Source organism: Motacilla alba, chromosome Z, assembly GCF_015832195.1.
Source record: "Motacilla alba alba isolate MOTALB_02 chromosome Z, Motacilla_alba_V1.0_pri, whole genome shotgun sequence".
NCBI lineage: Eukaryota > Metazoa > Chordata > Aves > Passeriformes > Motacillidae > Motacilla > Motacilla alba.
The window spans coordinates 27743673-27760208 of record NC_052046.1 but is presented as its reverse complement, the minus strand read 5'-3'; the positions used below and the strand labels follow the sequence as shown (position 1 = coordinate 27760208).

Genomic DNA, 16536 nt, shown 5'->3' with positions numbered 1-16536 from the left:
GCTGCCACCTGTGCCAACTTGTGCTGCTTTTAGAGTGCCCATGGAGTTCTGCAAACTGAGACAAGGAACGTCGGGTGGTGGGTTAAGTTTTCCCGGGCAGAAGCCTTTGTCATTACCAGGTAGGCCTTTGTTCCTCAGGGGCCATCTGCCTGCTGGATTTTCACAAATATCAAGATGCCGCCCAGGGACAAGCTGCCACCTGTGCCAACTCGGGCTGCTTTGAGAGTGCCCATAGAGCTCTGAAAACTGAGACCAGGAACGTGGGTTGGTGGGTTTTGTTTCCATGGGCAGAAGCCTTTGTCTGTTCCAGGTAGGCCCATGTTCCTTCGGAACCGTCTGCCTACTGGATTGCTACGATTATCAAGATGCCACGCAGGGACAAGCTGCAATCCTGTGGCAACTCGCGCTGCTTTGAGAGTGTCCGTGGAGCTTAGCAAACTGAGACCAGGAACGTGGGGTACTGAATTTTGTATTCCCGGGCAGAAGCCTTTGTCTGTACCAGGTGGGCCCATGTTCCTTAGGGGTATGCTGCATGCTGGATTTCCACGGATATCAAGATGCTGCCTAGGGACAAGCTGCCACCTGTGCCAACTTGGGCTACTTTGAGCGTGCCCATGGAGTTCTTAAAACTAAGACCAGGAACGTGGTTTTGTGGGTTTTGTTTCCCTGGGCCTAAGCCTTGGTCACTACCAGGTAGTCCCTTGGTCCTTAAAGGCAGGCAGCCTGCTGGATTTCCACGAAAATCAAGGTGTCGCCGAGGGACAAGCTGCCACCTGTGACAGCTCGGGCTGCTTTGAGAGTGCCCATGGAGCTCTTCAAACTCAGACCAGGACCGTGGGGTGCTGAGTTTTGTTTTCCCGGGCAGAAGCCTTTGTCAGTACCAGGTAGCCCCTAGGCCCTTCAGGGCCGGCTGCCTTCTGGGTTTCCGCGAAGAACAAGATGCCGCCCAGGGACAAGCTGCCACCTGTGCCAACTCGGGCTGCTTTGAGAGTGCCCACGGAGCTCTTCAAACTGAGACAAGGAACGTGCGGTTATGGGTTTTGTTTTCACCCGGCAGAAGCCTTTGTCAGTACCAGGTAGGCCCTTGATCCTCAGGGGCAGGCTGTCTGCGGGATTTCCAGGAAAATCATTGTGCTGCCCAGGGACAAGCTGCCACCTGTTTCTACTCGTGCTGCTTTGAGAGTGCCCATGGAGCTCTGCAAACTGAGACCAGGAACGTGGGTTGGTGAATTTTGTTTCCCTGGGCAGAAGCATTTGTCAGTTCCAGGTAGGTCCTTGTTCCTTAAGGGCCGGCTGCCGTCTGGATTTCCACAAATATCAAGATGCCGCGCAGGGACAAGCTGCCACCTGTGCCAGCTTGTGCTGCTTTGAGAGTGCTCATGGAGTTCTTCAAAGTAAGACCAGGAACGTGGGTTTGTGGGTTTTGTTTCCCCGGGTAGAACCCTTTGTAAGTACCACGTAGGCCCTTGGCCCTTAGGGGCAGGCCGGCAGCAGGATTTCCACGGATCTGAAGATGCCACCCAGGGACAAGCTGCCACCTGTGACAGCTCGGGCTGCTTTGAGAGTGCTCATGGAGCTCTGCAAACTGACACCAGGACCGTGGGGTGCTGAGTTTTGTTTCCCCGGGCAGAAGCATTTGCAGTACCAGGTAGGACCTTGGTCCTTAAGGGCAGGCTGCCTGCTGGATTTCCATGAATATCAAGATGCTGCCCAGGGACAAGCTGACACCTGTGCCAATTTGGGCTGCTTTGAGATTGCCCATGGAGCTCTGCAAACTGACACCAGGAACGTGGGGTGCTGAGTTTTTTTTTCCCTGGGCAGAAGCCTTGGTCAGTACCAGGTAGGCCCTTGTTCCTTAGGGTAGGCTGCCAGCAGGATTTCCACGAATATGAGGATGCCGCCCGGGACAAGCTGCAATCCTGTGCCATCTTGGGCTGCTTTGAGAGTGACCATAGAGCTCTGAAAACTGACACCAGGAACGTGGGGTGGTGAATTTTGTTTCGCTGGGCAGAAGCCTTTGTCAGTACCAGGTAGGCCCTTGTTCCTTAGGGGCCGTCTGCCTGCTGGATTTCCACGAAAATCAAGATGCCGCCCAGGGACAAGCTGCCACCTGTGCCAACTTGGGCTGCTTTGAGAGTGCCCACGGAGCTCTGCAAAGTGAGACCAGGAACGTGGGGTGCTGAGTTTTGTTTTCCCGGGCAGAAGTATTTGTCAGTACTAGGTAGGCCCTCGGCCCTTCGGGGCCGGCTGCCTTTCTGGGGTCCACGAATAACAAGATGCCGCGCAGGGACAAGCTGCCACCTGTGCCAACTCGGGCGGCTTTGAGAGTGCCCATGCAGTTCTTCAAAGTAAGACCAAGAACGTGGGTTTGTGGGTTTTGTTTCCCTGGGCAGAAGACTTTGTAAGTACCAGGTAGGCCCTTGGCCCTTAGGGGCAGGCTGGCAGCAGAATTTCCACGAATATCAAGATGCCACCCAGGGACAAGCTGCCACCTGTGCCAACTCGGGCTGCTTTGAGGGTGCCCATGGAGCTCTGCAAACTGACACCAGGAACGTGGGGTGCTGAGTTTTGTTTCCCCAGGCAGAAGCATTTGTCAGTACCAGGTAGGCCCTTGGTCCTTAGGGGCAGGCAGCCTTCTGGATTTCCACAAATATCAAGATGCTGCCCAGGGAAAAGCTGCTACCTTTGCCAAATTGGGCTACATCGAGAATGCCCATGGAGCTCTTCAAACTGAGACCAGGAACGTTGTTTTGTGGGTTTTTTTGCCCTGGGCCTAAGACTTTGTCACTACCAGGTAGGCCCTTGGTCCTTAAGGGCAGGCAGCCTGCTGGATTTCCACGAAAATCAAGGTGTCGCCGAGGGACAAGCTGCCACCTGTGCCAACTGGGGCTGCTTTGAGAGTGCCCATGGAGCTCTGCAAACTGAGATGTGGAACGTGGGGTGCTGAGTTTTGTTTCCCTAGGCAGAAGCCTTTGTCAGTACCAGGTAGGCCCTTGTTCCTTAGGAGCCATCTGCCTGCTGGATTTCCACTAATATGAAGATGCAGCCCCGGGACAAGCTGCCACCTGTGCCAACTCGGGCTGCTTTGAGAGTGCCCATTGAGCTCTGCAAAGTGACACCTGGAACGTGGGTTGGTGAATTTTGTTTCCCTGGGCAGAAGCCTTTGTCTGTACCAGGTACACCCTTGTTCCTTAGGGGCCATCTGCCTGCAGGATTTCCACGAATCTGAAGATGCCACCGAGGGACAAGCTGCCACCTGCGCCAACTCGGGCTGCTTTGAGGGTGCCCATGGAGCTCTGCAAGCTGAGACCAGGAACGTGGGGTGCTGAGTTTTGTTTCCCCAGGTAGAATCATTTTTTTTCGAGGTAGGCCCTTGGTCCTTAAGGGCAGGCAGCCTGCTTGATTTCCATGAATATCAAGATGCCGCCCAGGGACAAGCTGCCACCTGTGCCAACTCGGGCTGCTTTGAGTGTGCCCATGGAGCTCTGTAAACTGAGACCAGGAACGTGGGGTGGTGGGTTTTGTTTACATGGGCAGAACCCTTTGTCACTACCTGGCAGTCCCTTGTTCCTTAGGGGCCAGCTTCCTGCTGGATTTCCACAAATATCAAGATGCCGCCCAGGGACAAGCTGCCGCCTGTGCCAACTAGGGCTGGGTTGAGGGTGCCCACGGAGCTCTTCAAACTAAGACCAGGAATGTGGGTTTGTGGGTTTTGTTTCCCCGGGCAGAAGCCTTTGTCAGTACCAGATAGGCCCTCGGCCCTTAGGGGCAGCCTAGCAGCAGGATTTCCACGAATCTGAAGATGCCACCCAGGGACAAGCTGCCACCTGTGCCTACACGGGCTGCTTTGAGGGTGCCCATGGAGCTCTGCAAACTGACACCAGGAACGTGGGGTGCTGAGTTTTGTTTCCCTAGGCAGAAGCATTTGCAGTACCAGGTAGGCCCTTTTTCCTTAGGAGCAGGCTGCCCGCTGGATTTCCACGAATATCAAGATGCCGCCCAGGGACAAGCTGCCACCTGTGCCAACTCGGGCTGCTTTGAGAGTGCCCATGGAGCTCTGAAAACTGAGACCAGGAATGTGGGTTGGTGAATTTTGTTTTCCCGGGCAGAAGCCTTTGTCACTACCAGGTAGGCCCTTGTTCCTTAAGGGCCATCTGCCTGCTGGATTTCCACGAATATCAAGATGCCGCCCAGGGACAAGCTGCCACGTGTGGCAACTCGCGCTGCTTTGAGAGTGCCCATGGAGCTCTGCAAACTGAGACCAGGAACGTGGGGTGCTGAGTTTTGTTTCCCCGGGCAGAAGCATTTTCAGTACCAGGTAGGCCCTTGTTCCTTAGGGGCCGTCTGCCTGCTGGATTTCAACGAATCTGAAGATGCCGCCCAGAGACAAGCTGCCACCTGTGCCAGCTCGGGCTGCTTTGAGAGTGCCCACGGAGCTCTGCAAAGTGAGACCAGGAACGTGGGGTGCTGAATTTTGTTTTCCCGGGCAGAAGTATTTGTTACTACTAGGATAGCCCTCGGCCCTTCGGGCCGGCTGCCTTCTCGGTTTCCACGAATAACAAGATGCCGCCCAGGGACAAGCTGCCACCTGTGCCAACTCGGGCTGCTCTGAGAGTGCCCATGGAGCTCTGCCAACTGGGACCAGGAACGTGGGGTGCTGACTTTTTTTTCCGCCGGCAGAAGCATTTGTCAGTACCAGGTAGGCCCTTGGCCCTTAGGGGCAGGCAGGCAGCAGGATTTCCACGAATGTGAAGATGCCACCCAGGGACAAGCTGCCACCTGTGCCAACTCGGGCTGCTTTGAGAGTGCCCATGGAGCTCTGCAAACTGACACCAGGAATGTGGGGTGCTGAGTTTTGTTTCCCCGGGCAGAAGCATTTGCAGTACCAGGTAGGACCTTGGTCCTTAAGGGCAGCCAAACTGCTGGATTTCCATGAATATCAAGATGCTGCCCAGGGACAAGCTTCCACCTGTGCCAATTTGGGCTGCTTTGAGAGTGTCCATAGAGCTCTGAAAACTGAGACCAATAATGTGGGGTGCTGAGTTTTGTTTCCCCAGGCAGAAGCCTTTGTCTGTACCAGGTAGGCCCTTGTTCCTTAGGGACCGTCTGCCTGCTGGATTTCCACGAATATGAAGATGCCGCCCAGGGACAAGCTGCCACCTGTGCCAACTCAGGCTGCCTTGAGAGTGCCCACGGAGCTCTGCAAACTGAGACCTGGAACGTCGGGTAGTGGGTTTTGTTATGCTGGGCAGAAGACTTTCTCTGTATTAGGTCGGCCCTCCATCCTTAGCGGCCGTGTGCCTCATGGATTTCCACGAAAATCAAGATGCCGCCCAGGGACAAGCTGACACCTGTGCCAACTTGGGCTGCTTTGAGAGTGCCCACGGAGCTCTGCAAACTGAGACCAGGAACGTGGGGTGCTGAGTTTTGTTTTCCCGGGCAGAAGCATTTTTCAGTACCAGGTAGGCCCTCGGGCCTAAGGGGCCGGTTGCAGGCTGGATTACCCCGAATAACAAGATGCCGCCCAGGGACAAGCTGCCACCTGTGCCAACTTGGGCTGCTTTGAGAGTGCCCACAGAACACTGCAAACTGAGACCAGGAACGTGGGGTGCTGAGTTTTGTTTCCCCGGGCAGAAGCATTTGCAATACCAGGTAGGCCCTCGTCCTTTAGGGGCAGGCTGGCAGCAGGATTTCCACGAATATGAAGATGCTGCCCAGAGACAAGCTGCCACCTCTGCCAACTTGGGCTGCTTTGAGAGTGCCCATGGGGCTGTTAAAACTGAGACCTGGAACGTGGGGTGGTGGGTTTTGTTTCCACGGGCAGAAGCCTTTGTCAGTACCAGGTAGGCCCTCGGCCCTTAGGGGCAGGCTGGCAGCAGGATTTCCACGAATATGAAGATGCTGCCCAGGGACAAGCTGCCACCTGTGCCAACTTTGGCTGCTTTGAGAGTGCCCATTGAGCTCTGCAAACTGAGACCAGGAACATGGTTTTGTGGGTTTTGTTTCCCCAGGCAGAAGACTTTGTCTGTACCAGGTAGGCCCTTGGCCCTTAGGGGCAGGCTGGCAGCAGGATTTCCACGAAAATCAAGGTTTTGCCCAGGGACAAGCTGCCACCTGGTCCAACTCGCGCTGCTTTGAGAGTGCCCATGGAGCTCTGCAATCTGAGACCAGGAACGTGGGGTGCTGAGTTTAGTTTTCCTGGGCAGAAGCCTTTGTCAGTACCAGGGCGCACCTCGGCCCTTCGGTGCCGGCTGCCTTCGATGTTTCCACGAATATCAAGATGCCGCTCAGGGACAAGCTGCCACCTGTGCCAACTCGCGCTGCTTTGAGAGTGCCCATGGAGCTCTGCAAACTGAGACCAGGAACGTGGGTTGGTAGGTTTTGTTTACACGGGGCAGAAGCCTTTGTCAGTACCCGGTGGGCCCTTGTTCCTAAAGGGCAGGCTGTCTGCTGGATTTCCACGAAAATCAAGGTGCTGCCTAGGGACAAGCTGCCACCTGTTCCATCTCGCGCTGCTTAGAGAGTGCCCATGGAGCTCTGCAAACAGAAACTAGGAACGTGGGGTGCTGAGTTTTGTTTTCCCGGGCAGAAGCCTTTGTCACTACGTGGTAGGCCCTTGTTCCTTAGGGTCAGGCTGGCAGCAGGATTTCCACGAATATCAGGATGCCGACGAGGGACAAGCTGCCACCTGTGCCAAGTTGGGCTGCATTGAGAGTGCCCATGGAGCTCTGCAAACTGAGACCAGGAACGTGGGTTGGTGAATTTTGTTTCCCTGGGCAGAAGCATTTGTCAGTACCAGGTAGGCCCTTGTTCCTTAGGGACCGTCTGCCTGCTGGATTTCCACGAATATCAAGGTGCCGCCAAGGGACAAGCTGCCACCTGTGGCAACTCGCGCTGCTTTGAGAGTGCCCATGGAGCTCTGCAAACTGACACCAGGAACGTGGGGTGCTGAGTTTTGTTTCCCCGGGCAGAAGCCTTTTTCAGTACCAGGTAGGCCCTCGGCCCTTAGGGGCCTGTTGCAGACTGGATTACCACGAAAATCAAGATGCTGCCCAGGGACAAGCTGCCTCCTGTGCAAAATCAGGCTGCTTTGAGAGTGCCCACGGAGCTCTGCAAACTGAGGCCTGGAACGTCGGGTAGTGGGTTTTGTTATGCTGGGCAGAAGACTTTCTCTGTACTAGGTCGGCCCTCCACCCTTAACGGCCGTCTGCCTCCTGGATTTCCACGAAAATCAAGATTCCGCCCTGGGACAAGCTGCCACCTGTGCCAACTTGGGCTGCTTTGAGAGTGCCCACGTGTTGGAAATTATTTAAATGTAGAAATTTTGTAAAGTATAGTGTGTAGGAATTAGTAGCCGTTTGAAGTGTGGTGTAACCTTTGGAGTGTGTAACCATAGTATTCAAGCAACCGTAACGAATGTTTAATCAGGGAGGGAAGCAAGAATGTTGATCTGTATACAATGTACTGGAAATCATGATAGGTACTTGATTTATAGTCTTGTTTGTAGCTTAAGGAGTATATTGTGAGTTTCACAAGAAGCCAGTTGTTAAGAAGGGGAATTGTTGGGGAGGGGAGTCTGTTACTTGGAGAAATTTGTAACAAACTGTAGTATATAAGGAGATCGATGTATCAGTAGTGTTGGAGCTCTGATTTGGGACTGGGGTCCCCGGACTCCCGGGCCCTCAATAAAGCACCGCACAAAGCTTACGGGTTTTGTGTCTCTGTTCGGGCAACAGTTTTTCTGGCGACCGCGGCAGGACTCCGAGGGTGGCTGGGGCGGTTCACGTCCCGATTTGCTCCAAAGCCGGCGCCGAGCACTTCTCGGGGAGACATCGGTTCGTGCCCTACCCCCGCGCCTGTCGGACAACTGCATAAGGTAAGCCCAAAAGGTGCTTTATATTGAATAAGGGGATATTGGATTTGGTGGATTTGGTGGAATAAGCCTAGGCCCGGCCGTAAGACGTAGAAAATACGCAGGACCGGATTTTACCCTTCGGGGTAAAAAGGTTTTACCCTTCAGGGGTAAAAAAAAAAAAAAAAAAAAAGGTGTGGAGGTATTGGTATATTGGAATATTATAATTGTATGGTGTAGAGGTGCTGGTAGTATAATTGTGTAGTATGATATTGTTTAAGACGTTTAAGGCATTAGTTTAAGCAAATAGTGAATGTAAATGTAAAAATAGTAAAAAAAAAAAAAAATAGTAAATGTAAATATAAAAATGAAAAAAAAAAATAGTAACTGTAAAATGTAAAAATAGTAAAAAAAAAAAATGCCATTAGGTTGTATATCAAAACGATGGAAAGTGAAGGATATGACCAAGAGTTGGACAAAGGAAAGATGATTAATTATTGTAATCACTGGTGGCCGGAGTATGAAATTGGAGAAGCTGGGTGGCCGGTGAACGGTACAATAGAAGTGGGAATTATGGAATCCTTGATGCAGTTTTTGAGGAGAAATGAGAAATGGGAGGAAATGCCATATTTAGACTTGTTCTTTGTTTTAAGTCGAAAGGAGGAGTGGGAACGAGAATGCAGTATTTTGGTGTTGGAAGTAAATGAGGAAAAAGAGTGTGTTAGTTGTAAGCAGAGAAAAGGGTGTGGGTTGGGGTCTACCATGGAGGAAGATTTGTCTTACTGTGTAGCTCCGCTAAGAGTTTCTGAGAATCCTGGCTCTATTAACCCTTCTGCGCCGCCTGCTGAATATATAGGATCTAGTGAGAGTGAGACCGATGGTGATAAGAAAGAGGATGTTAAAAGGACCCCATTAGCAGAACGAACACGCAAGGGGAGAAAAGGGCAAAAGAAGCCACAGCTAATTGCGCCGTTGAGAGAGGCTGTGGGACCCCAAGGGGAAAGAATCCTTATAAAAGTACCCTTTTCCCCAGGAGATTTGGTGATCTGGAAACAATCTGCGGGGAGTTACCGGGAGGATCCTGAAAGGGTGGCAAGGGTGGTTAAAATGGTAATAAAGACACAGAACCCAGATTGGAATGATTTACAGGTGTTATTAGACACAATATTAGACTCTACTGAAAAGGAAATGGTTATTCGGGCTACTAAAGAAAAAGCAAGGGATGACATCCGATTACGGGGGGTGAATGAAACGATTGATGAGGTAGTTCCAAGTGAGGACCCTAGATGGGACCCTAATTCAACTGGGGGAATGAGGGCCGTGAAGCGGTATCAGGAATTGCTAATTGAAGGAATCAGAACAGGAATACCTAAAACCATGAACTGGTCAAAATTGTATTCAGTTAAACAAGATAAAAACGAGTCACCTTCTGCCTTTTTGGAAAGATTGAAGGATGTGGCTCGGAGATTTACTAATTTGAATGTAGAAGAGCAATCGGGAAAACTCCAGATTGCATTGTTGTTTATGGGTCAGTCACAGGAAGATATTAGGAAGAAATTGCAGAAATTAGAGGGGGAAGATACTCGGGACCTGGATAAATTACTAGAAGTGGCCTGGAAAGTATATAATAACAGGGAGAAGGAGGCAGCCAGAAAGCAGCAAGCTAGTCTATTAGCTGTGATACAACAAACAGGGGCAGGCGGGAGGGTTAATTGGGGTCGTGGACGAGGTGGAATGGGAATGAGTAGGGGACCTAGGGGAATGATGAGAGGAAGGGGAGGATTTGGGTTTGCCCCAGGCATGGGAAGACTAGACCCCAATCAATGTGCGTTTTGCCGACAATTAGGACACTGGAAAAATGAATGTCCGGTAAGAACCGGAATGGGAATGGGGCCAGCTATGGGAAACGTAGGTATGGGAATTGTTTTGCCTGGAGGATTTGCAGGGAGCTCAGCAGATGTCACCCAAGCAATGGTCCTGGGACATTATCAAAATCAAAGCTGACTAGACCGGGACTTGAAAGTAGTTCTAGAAGTAGAGGGGGAAAGTCAGGAATTTATAGTAGATACTGGAGCTACTTATTCTGTACTCAATAAACGAATAGGACCTTTAAGTGATACAACAGTCCAGGTAGTGGGTGCAATGGGCAAAATAGAGGAGAGACCATTTTTGCAACCTTTAAACCTCCGATTTGAGGGAAAAGAACTGGACCATCAATTTTTGTATATGCCAAATTGTCCAATGCCCTTATTTGGAAGGGATCTTTTGTCTCGACTAAATGCAAAAATAATATTTGAGAAAGGACGAGTAAAATTGGAGATACCGGATGAACAGATAGCAGGTATATTTATGATTAAAGAAATAGATGCTTCAGCTATTCCTGAAGAAATTGAACAGGCAGTAGTACCATGGGTATGGGAAATGGGAATCCCGGGGAAATCAAAGGCAGCCCAACTGGTGAAAATAGAGTTAAAGGAAGGAGCTAAACCGGTAAGAGTGAAACAATATCCTTTGAAACTGGAGGCTAGGAAAGGAGTGGCTCCTCTGGTCAAGCAATTTTTGGACCAAGGAATCTTGCAGGAATGTGAGTCAGAATATAACACCCCTATTTTTCCAGTAAAGAAACCCAGTGGGAAATATCGGTTGGTCCAAGACCTAAGGGCTATCAATGAAATAGTGAAGGACATACATCCAGTTGTTGCTAATCCTTATACCTTGTTGACATCTGTATCAGAGAAATTTAAATGGTTTTCTGTGATTGACCTCAAAGATGCCTTTTTCTGCATCCCACTGGCAGTAGAAAGTAGGAAATATTTTGCTTTTGAATGGGAGAACCCAGATTCTGGGAGAAAGAGACAACTGACATGGACAAGGCTCCCGCAAGGATTTAAAAACAGCCCCACGATATTTGGAAATCAATTGGCCAAGGAATTGGAGGACTAGAAGAATACTCAGGTAACGATATCTCCCTTTGCCTATGTGATTTTACAGTATGTGGATGACATCTTTTTGGGTACTGAGGAAAGAGAAATATGTGTCAAGCTAACTACTGATTTGTTAAACATGCTGGGTCAAGCTGGATATCGGGTTTCAAAGGAAAAAGCACAGTTGGTTAAAAACAACGTAATCTATTTGGGTTGCGAGATTACCCAAGGTCATAGACGATTGGGGGTGAATCGAGTGGAAACAATATGTGCTATTCCATTACCCCGTAATCATCAGGAACTGAGATCCTTTTTGGGAATGGTTGGGTGGTGTCGTTTGTGGATAATGAATTTTGGTCTCCTTGCTAAACCACTGTATGAGGCCTTGAAGGAGCACCAGCTGGAATGGACATCTCAGCGGAAAAGGGCTTTCCAGGAGCTGAAACAGGCATTGAAGGAGGCCCCAGCTCTGGGACTTCCGGACTTAACCAAAGGATTCCAGCTGTACGTCAACGAGAGACAGAAATTGGCCTTGGGGGTTCTTACCCAGAAGGTCGGAACATAGAAAAGGCCAGTGGGATACTTTTCTAAACAGCTGGACTCGGTAAGCTCTGGGTGGCCCTCTTGCTTGCGAGCGGTAGCTGCAACAATTGCCCTTATCCAGGAGGCCCGGAAGTTGACCTTAGGAACAAAAATGGAAGTATTTGTTCCCCATATGGTCATGGCCGTCCTGGAACAAAAGGGGGGACATTGGCTGTCATCCAGCCGTATGTTGCAGTATCAAGCAATATTGAGGGAACAAGATGATGTGAAAATGAAAACCACTAACCATGTCAATCCAGCAGAATTCTTGCGCGGAGACCGAGAGGAGGGAGAGTTGGCACACGATTGTGTTGAAGTGATTGAACAGGTGTATGCCAGCCGACCTGACCTGAAAGATGAACCATTAGAGGAACCAGATTGGGAACTCTACACGGACAGATCCAGCTTCGTGGAAAATGGGACTCGATATGCAGGCTATGCTGTGGTAACCCTGGACCAGGTAATAGAAGCCAAGGCACTGATGCCCGGAACATCTGCTCAGAAGGCAGAGATAATTGGACTTACTAGGGCCCTGTATTTGAGTAAAGACAAGAAAGTTAATATATGGACAGATTCCAAATATGCATTTGGTGTGGTCCACGTGCACGGGGCATTGTGGAAAGAGAGGGGACTGTTGAATTCACAGGGAGCCAGTGTTAAGCACCAAGAGGCAGTACTACAGCTGTTAGATGCTATACACAGTCCTGAGGTTGTTGCAATTATGCACGTGAGGGGACACCAAACCGCTGAGGGAAAAATCTACCAGGGAAACCGGTTTGCTGATGCCGTCGCAAGACAAGTTGCACGAAAGGTATGGACTCAGATGGCTCTAATACCGGTAAGGACTAACCCCGCGACCCCATACTTGAATCAAGAACCAGTGTATTCGACGGAGGATGTGAAGCTAGTAAATTTATGAGGGGCACAAAAGAATCAGACTGGATGGTATGTTACTTCCCTGGGACAAGTTGTGGTGCCAGCCCGAATAATGAAATTTATTTTAGAATCAGAGCATAACAAATGCCATTGGGGAGCAGAGGCATTGGTTAAATTTTTAAAGAATGAAGTCATCTCTAATCAGATGTTAACAATGGCAAAAAGGGTTAACACAATGTGTCCTGTGTGTTTGAAAAACAATTCAATAGTTAGGAGACAAATACAAATGGGGAAATTATAGGTTGGACCACAGCCTGGGGATTATTAGCAGGTTGATTTCTCTGAATTACCAAAGGCCCAGGGATATAAATATTTACTTGTGTATGTATGTACATTTTCAAGTTGGCCAGAAGCCTTTCCATGTCGAATAAATCAGGCAAAGGAAGTAGTAAAGACACTGCTAAAGGAAATAATACCGAGGTTTGGGGTACCTCTGGGGTTATCATCAGACAGGGGCCCACATTTTATTGCAGGGATAGTGCAGGAAATAGCCAGAATACTAGGCATCACTTGGAATTTACATACGCCCTGGAGGCCCCAGTCCAGTAGTCAGGTGAAAAGGATGAATCAAACACTGAAAGGTCAGATCAGGAAAATTTGCCAGGAAGCTAAGCTATATTGGCCTCAGGCCTTGCCCCTGGCATTGCTCAAGATTCGTATAAAGCCCCGAGAGAAGATAGGTGTAAGTCCATACGAAATATTGTATGGCAGACCATATCACGCCACTGTATTAAAAGGGGAAATGTATGTGAATGGGGATAAGGCAATTGCAGAATATGTGGTATCACTCAATAAGACTTTGAATTCTTTAAGGAATACCTTGTAGTGGAATAGGCCACTCACGCTGGAGAATCCTGTTCACGACATACATCCTGGGGATCAAGTGTACGTCAAAAATTGGATGACAGATCCACTACGGGAATCATGGGGTAGACCTTACCAGGTAATGATGACGACCTACACAGCAGTGAAGGTAGCGGGGACGGACGCTTGGATCCATTACACCCGAGTGAAGAAGGCTCCGCAGCAGTGGGAGACTCAGATGATAACCCCCACTCGAATGATTTTCCGCGCAAAGCTGCCTTCTTAATCATTCTGTTGTTAGTTTTAATGAAAATAATTCCTGTACATGGGTTTATCAGGGTGGAAACAGAAAACAAACGGGTTACAAGGGTAATGGAATGGATATTCAACTAATTTGTGCATTGTATGATGACCAGGGAGCTGGAGTCGAGGAGATCCAGGTAGAATGGCAGCGAGGAGCTGAGAAGAGCCAGGGAGAAGTGAGTCTGGATTGGGATCAAGATGCTCAACAAGGAACTACAATGCTGAGACTAACTAAGGTAGCCACAAATGATTCTGGAGAGTACATCTGTTTAGTTAGGATTCGGAGTAGTGTTGATTATAAGAGAATCCAATTACAAGTGTTATCATGGGAAGAGACCTACTCAGAAAACGTAGTAGTGTGGCCAACATTAGCAGTCGTAGATCTATGGGAGGGCCCACCACTTAGGATAAATTGCTCCTTTTCAATAGAATCTGGATACCCAAGGAATTTACGTGTCAAATGGTGGAAGCAGAATAAAAATTTAACCTGGGATCAGATAGAAACGGGGATAAGTTGGTGGGAGTACAAAAACCAGGGAAAAGGTTGGCTGAATATCACTGACCCACAAATAGGCAAAACAGAAGGGATCTACTTATGTATAGTAGAAGATGATATGGCTGGGGCATATAGATTGAGGATGGTTCAGGCAAAGTCTCATGGTGTATATCAGGAGGCAAGAGGACAGGCATTTTTGAAAAGGCATATAAGGAGAGATCGGAGGGAAATTGGTCCCCTAAAACGGAACGAAGGGCAGGAAAATTTAGTAGTAGGGTTGATCAGGGACTTTGGAATAATGCAGAATGTCACCAAAATAACTGCTTGTTTGCCGTTACCACAAGCTGCAGGGGAACCTATACCTTGGGGAATAATACCAATAACCGAGATGCCGGAATCTTTTAAAAATGTATCTTGGACTTGTCAGACAGTGCCAAAGTCAGTAGTAGAATGGAAAGATGTATGCAAAACAATTAGAACTATGACCGAGGCAGATTGTAAATTGAAACACAATTATTATGGGTGGATTCAAAATACAAAAAGGTGTTTAATTACATTTCCAATCGATGAGCCATGTAACAGGCTACGAATCAGAAACATAATCCATCGAAATGAGATGAAGTGTCAGAACATCACACAGAACTATGATACCTGGCAGGAGTGGAAAACATTGTGGGGTCCTAGTGTTTTAGAGCATTATAATTATTTGGGGGAAGTTCAATAGTGTATTTAATAGTTAGGGAAGCGAAACCAATTTTATTATAGAACTTTTGTTACATCCACATCCTCTAGAGCATTTAAGGCACAGAAAGAGGAATAGAATTGCACACAAGTTTTCACGTGCGACACTCCAGAGGATCAGATAGGACTAGTACCAATTAAAATGGCCTTGAAGTGGAGATGTGAGTGTAGGGGATATAATCATACAGTAAACAGGGCATCAACCCATAGATTGTAGATATACAACTGTGCACAGCCCAGGAAATCTGGTTTGGGTCATGGGACACGGACAGTGGACTACCCATTTACCATTAGATGGGCCCACCACTCAAATTACCCTCGGAATCCCCACCCTATGTCCGTATTGGAAGCAGAGCAAATTAAAACATAAAGAAAGAACAAAAAGGGAAGCAGATCCGGAGGAACAATGGCATGAACCTGATGCAGGAGTGAAATTTGGATGGGTATTGGAATCTTTGTTCACCCCAGTAGCTACTTATCGAAACAGAGAAATGTTAAATAACCTGTTAGGGCAGACAGAGAGATTGGCAGCAGCTACAAAGAAAGGGTTCAAAGATCTAAATTTACAACTTCAAGCTACGTCAAGGATGACTCTCCAGAATCGAATGGCCTTAGATTTGTTGCTGTTGAAGGATCATGGAGTTTGTGGTTACCTCAGCCAGAGAATAGATCATTGCTGTATTCATATACCAAATGTAACTGTAGAGGTTGAAAAGGATATTTTTCAGTTAGACAGAATAGAAGAGAAGACAAAGGAAATTGAAAAGGAAGCACAACATAACTGGATAGGAGCAGTGTTTGATTCTTTAGGACTCCATCTCTCTGGTTGGATTACATCCCTAATATAATATGCACTAATGTTGTTAATATCTATAGCCATCATTTGGAGTGTGTATAGATGTCTTATAGGAGTCATCAAGAAGGAAAAGAAACAATCCCTTCGGTTGATGAAAGCGATGACTCGAGGAAGACAGGAGGAAGAAACCCATGAAGAAACCCGTGCAGCTTCCCACATTACTGAATGATTGAGCATCCTTGCAGCAGGACTGAAGGATGCTCAAAAGGGGGGAAATGTTGGAAATTATTTAAATGTAGAAATTTTGTAAAGTATAGTATGTAGGAATTAGTAGCCGTTTGAAGTGTGGTGTAACCTTTGGAGTGTGTAACCATAGTATTCAAGCAACCGTAACGAATGTTTAATCAGGGAGGGAAGCAAGAATGTTGATCTGTATACAATGTACTGGAAATCATGATAGGTACTTGATTTATAGTTTTGTTTGTAGCTTAAGGAGTATATCGTGAGTTTCACAAGAAGCCAGTTGCTAAGAAAGGGAATTGTTGGGGAGGGGGGTCTGTTACTTGGAGAAATTTGTAACAAACTGTAGTATATAAGGAGATCGATGTATCAGTAGCGTTGGAGCTCTGATTTGGGACAGGGGTCCCCGGACTCCCGGGCCCTCAATAAAGCACCGCACAAAACTTACGGGTTTTGTGTCTTTGTTCGGGCAACAGAAGGAAGTGTCGGAAGGAAGGAAGTGTCGGAAGGAAGGAAGTGTCGGAAGGAAGTGTCGGAAGGAAGGAAGGAAGTGTCGGAAGGAAGTGTCGGAAGAAAGTGTCGGAAGGAAGTGTCGGAAGGAAGTGTCGGAAGGAAGTGTCGGAAGGAAGGAAGGAAGGAAGGAAGGAAGGAAGGAAGGAAGGAAGGAAGGAAGGAAGGAAGGAAGGAAGGAAGGAAGGAAGGAAGGAAGGAAGGAAGTGTCGGAAGGAAGTGTCGGAAGGAAGTGTCGGAAGGAAGTGTCGGAAGGAAGGAAGTGTCGGAAGGAAGTGTCGGAAGGAAGTGTCGGAAGGAAGGAAGTGTCGGAAGGAAGTGTCGGAAGGAAGGAAGTGTCGGAAGGAAGTGT

General features: G+C 48.5%; 2 protein-coding genes across 4 annotated transcripts; both read left to right on the top strand.

Moving 5' to 3' along the window:
- Positions 1-7737: 7737 nt before the first annotated feature.
- Positions 7738-16117, top strand: LOC119696099. Of its 3 annotated transcripts, XM_038125637.1 has the most exons (4): positions 7738-7876; positions 8886-8962; positions 13108-13237; positions 13515-16117. In XM_038125637.1, the coding sequence occupies exons 3-4, from the start codon at positions 13196-13198 to the stop codon at positions 14619-14621; spliced, it is 1149 nt and encodes a 382-aa protein (XP_037981565.1). In that variant the 5' UTR covers positions 7738-7876; positions 8886-8962; positions 13108-13195; the 3' UTR covers positions 14622-16117. The 3 variants fall into 3 exon arrangements, with proteins under 3 accessions (XP_037981565.1, XP_037981563.1, XP_037981564.1); XM_038125635.1 differs by lacking the exon at positions 8886-8962; XM_038125636.1 differs by lacking the exons at positions 7738-7876; positions 8886-8962 and having other exon boundaries at positions 12545-13237.
- LOC119696049 lies at positions 9995-12277 on the top strand. The gene is given in 1 exon segment (XM_038125564.1): positions 9995-12277. A coding segment is annotated over 1 exon segment (2283 nt).
- Positions 16118-16536: the final 419 nt, after the last annotated feature.

Bases quoted from the DNA above. Each gene is read 5' to 3' on its own strand.
- LOC119696099 (XM_038125635.1), top strand. From the start codon at position 13,196: ATGACAGATCCACTACGGGAATCATGGGGTAGACCTTACCAG. The intron at 13,238-13,514 runs GTAATGATGACG...TATGATGACCAG, and splicing joins CATGGGGTAGACCTTACCAG to GGAGCTGGAGTCGAGGAGAT.